At 37.7% G+C, this 13,959-nt stretch overlaps 1 protein-coding gene across 3 annotated transcripts in view; it reads left to right on the top strand.

Annotated features, from left to right (window-relative positions):
- The window catches only part of Scin (scinderin), a 135,608-nt gene that overhangs the window by 74,116 nt on the left and 47,533 nt on the right, over positions 1-13,959 (top strand). For all 3 annotated transcript variants that reach the window (XM_078040053.1, XM_078040054.1, XM_005340415.5), the window contains one exon: positions 12-173. In XM_078040053.1, the coding sequence (XP_077896179.1) occupies positions 12-173 (162 nt within the window). The remainder of the gene's footprint in view (positions 1-11; positions 174-13,959) is intronic.

Genomic DNA, 13,959 nt, shown 5'->3' with positions numbered 1-13,959 from the left:
CCACTGATCAGGCTGGAGGTGTGGCATCTGGACTAAATCATGTTCTTACCAACGACCTGTCAGCGGAGAGGCTCCTGCACGTGAAGGGCCGGAGAGTGGTCAGGGCCACAGAAGTTCCCCTCAGCTGGAACAGTTTCAACAAGGGCGACTGCTTCATCATCGACCTGGGCTCAGTAAGTTTCATGTACACACGCAGACATCTACAGGGAAGCAAACTGTTTTTAGATCACATTGGATGTACCTGTCATTGGAAATAATCACTTTTTTGTACATGATTGGAAAGAGGTCATGTTTACGTGAGATGCGATCATATGTGTAATGGGCAAATATTTAAATGGCACATAAAGTGAAACTTCAAAGTTTTTATGTTCTTTGGTAGGTTTACAAAAGTGATTTAGTTCTTCCTACCATAGAAGAGAAATTGAATAATTTTTAATTACATTTCCCCTTCATTCTGAACAGAGCTTCCTATAATTATTTTTGTCCTTAATTGTGTGGGAAAATGTGGTTTGTGGGGGGCGGGGGTAGGGAGGAATGATTCCCTAAGCAATTGAAGGTTCTAGAATTTAAACTGAGCATAGGTGACTAAATAGCCTGCTTAAGAATTTTGGAGGACTATTTTAACATATATACATACATACACAAACACATACTCACCATACTGTTTCATGCTTTCAAATACCTTAGGGTTACTAGAAGAAAAGGAACAGGCACAAATATTAGGTATCTTTTTTTTTTTTTTACCCTGGAAGAGCATAGCAATTCTTTTTTTTTTTATTGGTTGTTCAAAACATTACAAAGCTCTTGACATATCATATTTCATACATTAGATTCAAGTGTGTTCTGAACTCTTCATGGCACATTCAATGGCATCCAACATATTTTCTTCCAGGAAGAGGGGCCGTCTAGTGTCAGGGATACTTATTAATCATTTTCATCATGGGGAAGAAGTATTATTGAATGGCTTATATTAGACTCTAGTAGATAGGACTGAAATGTGTCTTCAAAACTTTGTAAGGTTTCTAAGGGGCATTCCTTACCACTGAAAATCAATGTTGCCAAGGCAACACAGAGAAGCTTGGAGCCTGTATATGATTTCCTCTCTTTCTCCTTGTGGTCACCATTCTCATCACCAGTCACATCAACATTCCCATAGTCCAGTCTTACATTGTGGGACCAGACATTATATGGAGTCCTGACTCAGCGTGTATTTCTTCAGTTACTTGAGATTTGGACTGTCTGTGGATCTTGCTCAAGGGTGCACAGCCAGTAAATGGTAAAGCAAGAATTTGACTCTAGGTATATCTGATTCTCATTTTAATTTACTGCATCTCCTTGGGAAGTATTTTGGGATAAAGCAACAGAGAGAAGCCAAAGGAGTTTATTCAGTATGCATACAGGAGGGACCCTAAGGAGTCTCCAAATGAAGCTATCTGGTCAAGTTCTAATTAACCAGTTTGAATCTGGCAACAGTACAGACATGTATTAATTTAATAAATAGAAAATACTCCCAAGGTATAAATGTCATCAATTTCCTTAAGTTAGAATGCATCTATAGTTTTATTACTGCTAGTAGGTAATCTGATTAGGGTCATACCAGATTTTATATACCTTTGAGCTCTCAATAATATTTATGGCAGACTATAATTCTCAGTGTTGTATTTAGACACCTACACTGTAAAATGACAGTATTTTTGCCCTGAATCCTACATTAAATTTCAGGAGAAAGTCCTTTTCAACTTCAAAAACTAATTAATCATCTTAGTCCTGATCTTCAGATCTAGACAAAAACAGCCTATTATCCTACTCTTTTATTATCTCACACCAAAAATAAATAATGCAAAAAAATGGCCATAATTATCAGTAACCCACATAATTCCAAAGCAATTAATTACAGCAATCTTTCAAAACCTATGCACAGTAATTATTTATCTTAACTTCTATTTATACCACTTACATTTTAAAGCCTTTTATAATTTATGGAATGTTTTTACATATAAAATGACATTTAAAAAAAGATGAGATCTCAGTTCTCATTGAAGTTACTGTGCTCTGATGTTCTCATCCTTTACAGGTGGATATCTGAATGGGTGATTTCTAAGGTCTCTAAAGAAATGGGACACTTTCCAATGATAATGGAATTTATCACTCTATTGATTGAAAGTAATTCTTTCCTAAAAACCTTTTTATGCCTAATACAATTACTATACAAATGCAGTAATCTATTTAATTATCATGAATAGTTTCCAATTCAGCTTTCCAACTCTCTATGATTTGATCTTGGGCAAATCATTAACCTCTGGAGCCTTTGTTTCCTCATTTTTTTTTAACTTCTTAAATCTGGTTTCTAGTGCTACTTTTGGCCTTAACTGACTGTGATTCAGACTCATCTGATGCACAGTCACATCTGGGAAATGGCAGTTATCATTTAAGTTTTGAAAGGGAAACCGAAGCCTGTGAAGATGTGTGCAAGGCACTTGCATTCATAGCAGCTGAGGGTTGACTTGGGTAGGGACCTGGGTTGTTCTAGCCCTAGATCATATTCTCTTCACTATCCAAGTGAACTAGATATATTTTAGATGGCTTGGGATAACATAATGTCTTGAAACAATTTCAGAGTTTGCTGAATTAGGAATTGATGATACCTAATTTGGTGGAGATTCTATTGAAAGTCTCAGAATTCATTAAATCATTGATTATTTTGTACCACAAATACTAAATTTCCCCCAAAAGGTATACAAAGAAAAAGGGGGGACTTGTGAGAAACAGAAAGTTCAATGGTCCATTTTTAAAATATACTACTTATCCTCAACTGGGAAGTAAGAGCCAATTGTAAACATTTTAGCTAGAGCCCTTCCCTTTGCCTCCCCCAATTTATTAAAAAAATATTGAATTTCCACATGGGACAAATAGTTGGATGTTGTGGTAGGTGGCTTATGGTTCTAGTGACACCTCTCTTCCCATAGGTAGTTTCAACTTGTGGGAATAATGACCCAAAATCCAGGCTCATATAAAGAGACAGTCTTTATTATAAGGTTCAAGGGCATTCACTTATTTAATAGTAAATTATCTTTATATAATTAATCATCTTTAATAACTCAGCTTTTCTCCTTGCAGACCTTGTAGAAGAGATATTTAGAATGATTTTGTTACCAAAGTTTTGAATTTAGTTATTTCTTATGTCATGGAAGTTTCCTATATTCTAAAGGGATAGAAACCCTGATAGGAATCAAGCCCTGGATACCTATGTACACTGGAAAAAATACCCACATTATTAACCTTTAGTTGGTTGATAATGTTGCCAAAAGCTTCTAAATGGTGATAAGATCTTGTGATTATCGATAATTTTATTTTTGGATTGTGCCACAGTAAACAAAGAAGTATATGGAACAACAATTTTCTGAACTATAATATTTTAACAGTCATTGAGTTGATTATTTAAAGACCACCTTCTGCATCAGGGGGCACAAAATGGAGCCAATGCATATTGGTTATGATATTCTGCATGTTCTGTTTCCTTGTTAACTGTTAACTTGTTTTATTACCCAGGTATGAAAAATATAGATTAATTAAATGTTCAAAGCCATCACCCAGCTCAAACCAGCTGACCCCAAACTAAGATTATAGGTATAATTTAAATCCCACAGTTTGAGAATGTTTAAGGATGTCAGCTTTTATGACAAATGGTCACAATTACTATGCTTTTTTATATGCCTTACAAACATTTGCTCTCTTATGGGGTTTTAGATTACAGTAGAGATTCCCTCTCACCCCCTCACCCTGAGGTATGAGACTGTAAAATTATCAGTTTAATCAGTGTGAAGGTTAAGAAAATCATGATTGTTTTAAAAATGATTTATGTATGTTATTTTAGTGTGTCATCTGAAAATAGTATAAGGCATGGCTGGATCTCAGCCATTCATAATTTACTGCATCTTTGGAAAAGTAATTTTGAAATATGCATTTTAATGTTGGTGAGTTTGTGAGTCCTTATTTTCCCACTAATTTAAAGAAAGATACAAGGTATTAGTAAAAAATTGAATAATAAATTAACTAACAAAGTTACAGCAAAAAATGTGATAACCCAGCACCAGTAACTACAGAATATGAATGATAATGGAAAAAGCACATATTCTCAAGGTTTGAGATCTGGTGTAAACTCAGAGAAAAGTATGTCAGTAAGCCACTGATGAAGAATTAGGTCTAATAGCAGTAGGAGTTCCTGTCCGTGAGTTACTGATCCTGATATTCTGCCTGTTCTGCTTCCTTGTTAACTGGTAACTGGTTTGGTCAGTCATGCAGCTTCGCCTCCTCTCCTGGCTATTTATAATCTATCACCCCTCCCCCACTGTTCAGTCATGTTGCTTTGAAAAAGCAGCTTCTACTTCCTCATTCACCGTCTTTAACCCACATGTCTGGCTTTCACTCCCACCATTCTTTGGAAACTGTTTTTTGCCATGGGGCATGAATGACCAGTGGACATCTTGATCTAATGATCCATTTGATCCTCGTGCTGCATTCGACACTAGCTGCTACCTAACTTCAGTTCTGCGCCTTTCCTGGCTTTCCTAACCTCCCCCCTTTGAGGCCCTGCTTTCTTCTTTGCATGGCTTACCCACCCCCTCCAATATATTTTAAAAGCAGTCTATGTTTAATGACTATCCCTTCTTTATAAATTTTCCTGGAAAAACAAAACAAAACAAAACTCATCCTCACCCAAAGTGTTCACTACTATCCACTGGTAAACCTCAGTTTCATACTCCAGCTCAGACCTCTTGCCTGAGCTCAAGGTCAGTATTTCAGGCTACCTATGAGATATTCAGCTCCTGTACATCATGAGAACTTCAGACTCAACGAGTTCAGAAAAGGAAGTGCATCGTCTTCACTCCCATTTCAAACCAATTCTCCTATTATTGTCCTTGCCTCCACTCACTTAGCCCCTCAGACTCCCATCCAGGAGTCATCCTGATAATTTCTCCTGGGAGCTCCACATTCAGTTACTGGCTGTCCTGGTTGATTCTGCCTCCTAACACCTCTGGTCTTTTCCATACCCTTTGTGTCTGCTGATATGTCTCAGTGCCCCATGCACGACACATTCCCTCCAGTCACTGTGCCTTTGCTCTCCGGGACGGTTTCCTTTGCCCAGAACCCTCTCCTCTCTGTGACTCCCTTCTCCAAACATCCATTCTCATCTGATGCTACGATACTCAACTCCCACGTTGTCTTGTTCACGGTTTGTTCACTGACCTCTTCCTCTTCTGCTTTTCCTGTCCTACATTCCACCCCTGTGGAGTCAGGTCTTAACTTTATTGTCACGGTACAGAGATTGGCTCTCAGCATTTCTCACACTATCATGCACACTAGTGTCTCACTCATTTTGTTCCTCCTGTAAAGCCCAGACTTAAAGCCAACAAATGTGTGTCTATCTGGAATAAAACATAGTAGTCTAACATAGTGCTATGTCCAGAAATGTGATTTTCTTTTTCCTTCTATAACTCAACCTGGCCCTATTCACAAGCTCCTAGTATCATAGGAGAGTTGGAAATAAAAGTGATTTTTGCCTTATTAAGATGAATTTTGTTAACCACTTAAAGCAATTCAGACTTACGTCACTAGTCACTTTTTCTATTCCTTAGGTACTAGGGATATTTATATAATATTATGGCCTGGGTATAGGGGTTGAGATTGAGGATGGAAGTATAAATCTAATTTATCTTCATTTACCTGTAGTCTTCATTGAAGCTCAGCCATGCCATTCATTCTTGGGCTTTGGCCTCTTTTCTCAAGACACTTACTAGAGAATAGGCTTGGCCTAAGTTTGGTCTTCTGATGATATCATACCCTCACATCAAGGGAAAGCAAGACCCTTTCTGGTTCTTGGAGCCACATTGTACTCTTCTCGGGAACTCTGTTTTGTTTTTCTCATGCCCTACTGGAGAGATAGGACATTGTGTTCTCACTGTGGTCTGGAGAACTGTTCATAGTCATTTCTGCTCTAATTTTCAGACTCATGGATGACTCTATGAATGTATTGATCAGTTTTGTGCTACTATAACAAAATACTTGACATAATCAAATTAAAAAGAGCAAAAGTTTATTTTACCTCACAGTTTCAGAGGTTTCAGTCCATGTTTGGTTGGGTCAGTTGCTTTGGGGCCTGTTGTGAGGCAGCATATCATGGCAGAAATGTGTGGCAGAGGAAGCTACTTGCCTCACAGCAGGTGGGAAGAAAAAAAGAGAGGAAGATGAAAGACTGGACTCTGAATATCTCCTTCAAGGCACACCCCCATTTAACCACAAGACTTTTAAACTTTTAAAGACTCCACCACTTGCAATACTTGGGGTCTAAGCATGGATTTTTGACAGGTACTTATTTAAACCCTGGTTATGATAAATCAAAAAGTGATTTGGAAAAAAAAAAGTGTTCTGAGCTCTTCTCAAAGATTAATTGCCTCTGGTCAGGTTTCCTAGGTTTCTTAATCTCCTTCTTTATTGTTTTTCAACCAGACAAACCAGACATACCTCATTTTTCTGTTCTTGCCTAATCTGTGGTTCCTACAGTTTGCTCTAGCACCTAAGGCCAAGGCTCTGCTTCTTGATATGCAAAACAAACTTTGACAGCATCCTCACTTCTCATGCCCCCCACCTCCCTGCACCAGAGAAAATGCTTTTCTCTAGCAAAATCAAGTTTCTTTTAATTTAAAACCATGTCAGTTTTCAGAGTTTTGTCTCTGCTATGATTGAAAATGCTTGATTTAAACTGAAGACTGAGCAAACCATATATCTTCATGCTGGATAACTTTGTCCATACTCCCAAAGTAATGCCTAACACTAGATTTATAAGAGAAGAACCTTGAGGCAATAAGAAAAGATAAGAAGAAAGGATAAATCTAATCTTAAATCTGTTTAAAGTGCCCTGCAATAAAAATATGGCCAAGAGGCATTTATTGTGTGCTCAGTATGTGCTGGGTGAATGACGTGTAGGGGTGAAGAGCAGGCAGCCTTTGCCCTCTGGATACTGTTGAATGGTTTGAGGCACCGCTACATTCACAAGTGTGACAAAGTGCAATGGGGGAGTGAGGACACTGGAGTAGGGGTGCACATGCCTTGAGGTTGGAGAATGGATGAGGGCAATAAACAGCATGCAGGGTGCTAGGATTTCTGCTTTAATTCTCAGTCATGCTTTATATTAGAATCATTGGAAAGGGTTTTTTTTTTTAAGATAAACATAAGAATACTCACTGCAACATTCTTTTAAAACTTTTTTTAGTTGTTTTTTTTTAGGTTTTTTTTTGTTGTTGTTTAGTTATTTTACTTTTTTATATGTGGTGCTGAGAATCGAACCTAGTGCCTCACACATGCTAGGCAAGTGCTCTATCACTAAGTCACAGCCCCAGCCCCAAGAGGTTAAAATAATGATTCTTGTTCTTGTAATGTGATCCCTAAAAATACTGATTTTTAATGTTTTGGGATGGGACTTTGGTGTGGGCGAGTTTTAAGCCCTGCCTCCCTCGTTTATTCCAACGTACAGTGAATATTGAGAACCATTTTCATACCAGGGAATGTCTAAAGGTGCTGGATTATTCAGGGTCATATACATGAAGAATATGTCATTCAGTTTTATAGCTGAGTCACCAGTGTGGGTGGCAGGCAGAAATGGCTTTTGATAAAGTATGACTAAACCTTTGGTTTGTCGAACACTCTGACTAGAACAGAGGGCATAATTTTACCTACTCTCTGGTGCCAGCGAGTGGCATCACTACCAGCAGCCATGCCAAATTTGTCTAAGTCATTTCCCTTTTCCCTGTCCTTCTGGTGCATGGCCAGATGGCATTGGTGACCAATCCTGCCGCTGTATTCTTCTACTTAGCCCTTGATTTCTCTATCTCCACTGCTTTGCTCTAGTTTAGAAGCAGCTTCTTCCTTTCTGTTCTGTGGTTCCTGAAGTGGCCCTGCACATCACACTGTTCATCTTCCATCCTTCGTTTAGAGATAATTTAAAAAATATATACATGTGTCATCGAAGGATGGTAATTTCAGTTGCCTTTGAGAAAACTAAAAACAAGATTTACTAATCCCAAAACTAAGGAAGTCAGGTTTTAAACCTTTAAAATGAAAAAGGTAGATTCTTGGAGGTATCTCACAAGTCATTAACATCTTCAAGCTTAGAGAACCTCTAGGCAAAAGGAATATCTTCATGAATTTCTGTATTTTTTTTAACTAGAGCTAATGAAAAAACTAAACACGGTACAAAGCAAGGAAGAAGCAGCAACCCAGGCTCCATTCCCCTTTTATAAAATTCTAGAGGTATTTATAGTGAATGACTTGGAAAAGTATGAAAAGGCAGCGCAGTAGTGCCGAGTTCCGTGGGCGTGTTGTGGGTTGACATCTCATGAACTGATTTGGTGCCCCTATAAACTCAGCTTCTGAAATCTGTTTCCCTTTCAGGGCGTCATTGAACATTGTTTTATTTTGGTTCTTATTTCCTGTCCCCCAATGATGTTTGGCTGCTCTTTGATGTTTCACTTATTAATTTTGACCACATGGTTTAAAGGAAATTTTAGAAACCTCTGGTTTTCAAGGCCAATAATAGGTCTCCCCTCCTCAAATGTGGTGGTTTCTGTTAATTGTCACTTGCTTGCTTTCATGTCTTGTTACTGATAGACCAGACTAATGGCCAGTAACAGGGCGTCTTTTTGCCCTTCTTTCTTCCTTTTCCAATAATTATATGGAGTTATTTTGTTTTTCTGTAATCGTTTGTTCAGTAAGGGCTAATGATAGTTCCACGAACTTCTGCGAGAGGGTATGCATGGTTAATATGTACATCAAACCGCTTTCTGCCAAAATTCAAGTGGACTCCATTCCAAATGAAATGGATATTTCCATATTCACAGGGAGTTTTCATATTCCTTCCTCAAAGAAATATGACATTTAGTGTTGAGTTGTTAAGTGCCTTAGGATCTTGGAAGGTAAAAACTTTGTTTGTTTTACAATTTTCAGTGTGTAGCACACTTAAACTGATGAAAACTTATCAGCTAAATTACATGAACATATTACAAATAAAATAACTTAGATTGTAGTGAAAACTTTTTGTTGTAGTGATATATTATAACCTATCAAATTAGTTCAGAGTTTTTTTTTTTAAAGCTCTATGCAGGATTTTTCTTCTTAAGCCTACTCCCTTTAGAAAACAGGATAAGTGGAATTGCAGGAGAGTTTTTTCAAGCACGGTGCCAGGTGAATACAAAGTTTCCCTGTGCACTGACTGGTTAGGTAGTCTTGACCAACTGCCTCTGAATAGAGTAAGTGTTGGGTAGTACAATTTATTAATAGTACCACATACTTATTTCAGCACAGTAGAGCTCTGTTAAAAGAAGTCCCGAACAGATGATTCACACATAGTGGAATAGAAATTGTTTAGATTTAATGAGCTATTAAAAATTCTATTTAAAAAAACTTTGGGGAAGGGGTGTGTACTGAGGATTGAACTCAGGGGCACTCGACCACTGAACCACATCCCCAGCCATATTTTGTATTTCATTTAGCAACAGGGTCTCACTGAGTTGCTTAGAGCCTTGCTAAATTACTGAGGCTGGCTTTGAACTCACGATCCTCCTGCCTCTGCCTCCTGAGCCACTGGCATCACAGGTGTGCGCCACCATACCTGGCCTTTATTTAAACTTTTTTAAAGCAAGTTTTAATGTGCTGTTGCCACCATTGAATAGCTATATTTGTATAGAAAACTAATTTAATTAAATGAAGATGATGTTTTAGTGTGACTAAGCAATTCTGACTTTTGACACTTTACAATTGAAGTCATTATTTTCTTGCATTTCTTGTCAATCAGCCACTGAAAAATAAAACTAGTAAGAAAATATGTCACTTGTATATAATGACAGCATAAAATAATATAGAAATAATTAAATAATAAGTAGCACACAAACCATTCATTTTCATGACAAATATTTTTTAACACTTTGTTTAATGATTTACTTATCTTTGAGTTCAAAGTAAAACTTCACTTTTAAGGTTTTGCTGTTTTTATGAGTATTTCCTACATGTTTTTTACTATTTTAAAGGTAGAGATGGTGGTCTCTAAACAAGGGTAAAGAATATTTTCTATAATGTGAATTGATGCATACCTAAAATCTTTCAATCCAAAGTAATATTATGAGAAATATTTTAGACTCCATGGAATATTATAAAATTCTATGTTAAATAATAATTATGCTTATGAAATTCTCATTACCTGCAAAACATCTTAATCACATTTTATCAGGCTTCCCTGATACTTTAAAGATGCTAATAAAATTTAGTGGGATTTAATATAATCTCTTTGAAGTAGATGAGAGGTAATTTCTATAACTAAGGTATCAAGAACATAAACATTTGTAGGATGTTCATATAAAATAGTCAGTTTTGAAAGTTGCTAATAAGCCTGAGAAATCTTAGAGCTCACTTCTGATCTACTGTTCATATTTCAGTGTGATATAAAATATAATCCTTGGATGTTTGCTTTCTCAGACCTGCTGAGAAAAGAATTATTTGTAAAATACTATGAAGTAGGAGAGGGAAAGGAATCTAAGCCTAGACCCTGGGCCCTCTTTGGCAGAGTGACCTACTGGGCACCTAATTAGATGTTGTGGATTCCCTGCTATGTGTGCCCAGGGTGGCCAGCAATGGTTCTAATGTGGTTGGATACTAGAGTCTCCTGGAGAGCTTTCAGTTAAGCAGTCATCCAGAACCTGAGGATCTCTAAGGATAGTGCTCACATCTGTATACTTTAATGCTCAGTGACTATGAAACCACTTTTTTGCTCTCTATGACTGCTAAACTTGGCAGGATATTCAGATGGTCTCCATCTGTGAGCTTCATGTTCCAATACCCAGATGTAGAAAAGAGGTTGGAGAGGAAAAAATGCAAGTGTGCTTTTCTCTTAGAGATAGGAAAGAAGTACACCGTGACCTTATTGAATAATTAAGTCACATTCTAGAATGAAAAGAATTACAAGGCATAGTCCTTTTATTTTTTAATAAAAGTTTGAAATCCTAAAATGTACAGTTTATTCTTAAAGAATATTAGGTCAGTCAGAAACGGGCAAAGTAGGGGTTTTAAAGAGACGGTCCCTGGCCTACATTGTTTAATGCTGTGTTCCCAGTACCCACAAAAAAACCTCCCTGGTTTAGGCACACAGTAAACTGGCTTTGAATGAAAAGATGAGTCTGGACTGAGCAATCAGAGAAAATAGTCCATCTCTCTGGATGCTTGGGTACTTGCTCATTTATTTTGCCATTACTAATTTACTATTCTTTTTAAAAATGGCAAGCATACATGCTGCAGTCTGGCTGGGCACAATTCAGGAGCCACTTGTCAAAAGAAACTAACTTTATTTTTAGAACTACAAACGCCAAACAAAACAGCTCCTCAGGAAAAAACCCTCAGAGCCCAACTGCCACCACCGGCTTCCACAAGCCTCTCACCCACACAAGCCTCACCACCTCCCACAATCCTCCTGCTCTTGAGGCCGATTGGCTGGGTCACGTGGGCAGAGCCAAAGAAGTCCCCCAATGAGCAGCTCCGTGGTCTAAAAGGGCAGGGAAACAGCCCAATGAGCAGCTCCGTGGAGGAGCCAATCAGCTAGATGTTGCTGGGGCCGCTGTGAGCCAATCATCAGCTGGCAGTCTGAAGGGCAGGGAAACAGCCCAATGAACATCACCGCAGAGGAGCCAATCAGCTAGATGTTGCTGGGGCTGCTGTGAGCCAATCATCAGCCTGCAGCTGGAAGTTTGCTGGTAGCTGGAAGTTTGCTGGGGCCCCTTTGGCTGTGGCTCTCAACACATACAGTTACATACTCAGAAAGTGACAGCCTAGGTCAAGCTCCCTCACATTTAACCACTATGCTAACTACCTCTCTATGCTTTAATGAAACGGGTGGAAATTGAAAACCATGGGTTTTGCAAACATATTTTTAAGTAAAGTTGTCTGTCAGTCAATCTCTCCTTGATATTCTTTTATTCATCCTTTTATCCCCAACATCTACCTCATAATAAGCACCTAATAAATGAATGTGACATATAGGAAGCTTTCTTTTTGAATATTCATGCCCCCTATCATTTAGAACTATTCATCCTTAAATATCTTTTTTTCTATATTTAAGTAGAAACCAAAATACACATTTTGATTTCTACTTAAATATAACTGTATTATTCTGTAGCTTTATTTTATTCTTACTGATATACTAGTAATTTTCTGTATCAATATTAAAATGTTTCATCAATTTTGATTCCCTGAAGAGGAGTCCACATGTATCCATGTAATGGTATTTAATATCTCTCTCTCTGTTGATGGGCATTTGTTTTGTTTTATTTCTTTGTTGTTAGAATCAGTGTTTGAATATTTCTCCAGGATAAATTTATAGAAATCCCTGATTTTTATTAGAAATTCTCAATATAGAGAGGTAAATAGGGAGCCTACAACTGGGAAACAAATATTTACCCCTCACACTTCAAATAGAGATCTAATCTCCAGAGTATACAAAGAACTCAAAAAATTAAACAACAAGAAAACAAATAACCCAATCAACAAATGGGCCAAGGATCTGAACAGATACTTCTCGGAGGAGGACATACAATCAATCAATAAATACACGAAAAAATGCTCACCATCTCTAGCAATCAGAGAAATGCAAATTAAAACCACCCTAAGATACCATCTCACTCCAGTAAGATTGGCAGCCATTATAAAGTCAAACAATAACAAGTGCTGGCGAGGATGTGGGGAAAAGGGTACACTTGTACATTGCTGGTGGGACTGCAAATTGGTGCGGCCAATTTGGAAAGCAGTATGGAGGTTCCTTGGAAAGCTAGGAATGGAACCACCCTTTGATCCAGTTATTCACCTTCTCGGACTATACCCAAAAGATCTAAAAAGAGCATACAACAGGGACATAGCTACATCAATGTTCATAGCAGCACAATTCACAATAGCTAGACTGCGGAACCAACCCTTCAATAGATGAATGGATAAAAAAATGTGGCATTTATACACAATGGAATATTACTCAGCACAAAAAAAAAAACCAACAAAATCATGGAATTTTCAGGGAAATGGATGGCATTAGAGCAGATTATGCTAAGTGAAGCTAGCCAATCCCTAAAAAACAAATGCAGAATGTCTTCTTTGATATAAGGGGGGAGACTCAAAACAAAGCAGGGAGGAAGAGTATGAGAAGAAGATTACCATTAAATAGGGACGAGAGGTGCGTGGGAATGGGAGAGAGAAGGGGAATTGCACAGAAGATGGTAGGAGACCCTCATTGTTATGCAAAATTACATATAAGATGGTGTGAGGAGGAAGAAAAAAGAGAGAGAGAAAAATGTGTCACAGTAGATTGGGTAGAAAGAGGGGAGGGGAGGGGAGGGGGGATAGGAAGGGCAGCAGAATACAACAGACACTAGTATGGCCCTATGTATAAACGTGGCTGTAAACCAATGTGATCCTGCAATCTGTACACGTGGAAAAAATAAGATTAAGATTACATACCCCATTTGAATCAAATGTATGATATGTCAAGATCATTGTAATGTTTTAAGCAACTAATAAAAAAATTAAAAAAAAACACACATTTAGGGCTGGGGTTGTGGCTCAGAAGTAGAGCGCTTGCCTAGCATGTGCAAGGCCCTGGGTTTGATCCTCAGCACCACATAAAAATAAATAAATAAAATAAATGTATTATGTCTGACTACAACTGAAAAATATATTAAAAAACAAAACAAAACACATTTAATTGCTTGATCCGATGCCAGACTGCCCTCAAAAGAAGCTTTTGAATGCTTATATCACACAAATAGTGGGTGCTAATGACCATTCCCACACCTACCAGGCTGGGGTAATTTAAACTTTTTTTTTCTTTTGTTAAACAACATTTAATAGATAAATTGATGATGTATTTCTCATTTT

The sequence above is a fragment of the Ictidomys tridecemlineatus genome, chromosome 2, assembly GCF_052094955.1.
Source record: "Ictidomys tridecemlineatus isolate mIctTri1 chromosome 2, mIctTri1.hap1, whole genome shotgun sequence".
Lineage (NCBI taxonomy): Eukaryota > Metazoa > Chordata > Mammalia > Rodentia > Sciuridae > Ictidomys > Ictidomys tridecemlineatus.
The sequence above is the reverse complement of the archived record's forward strand: the minus strand, read 5'-3'. Positions and strand labels throughout refer to the sequence as shown.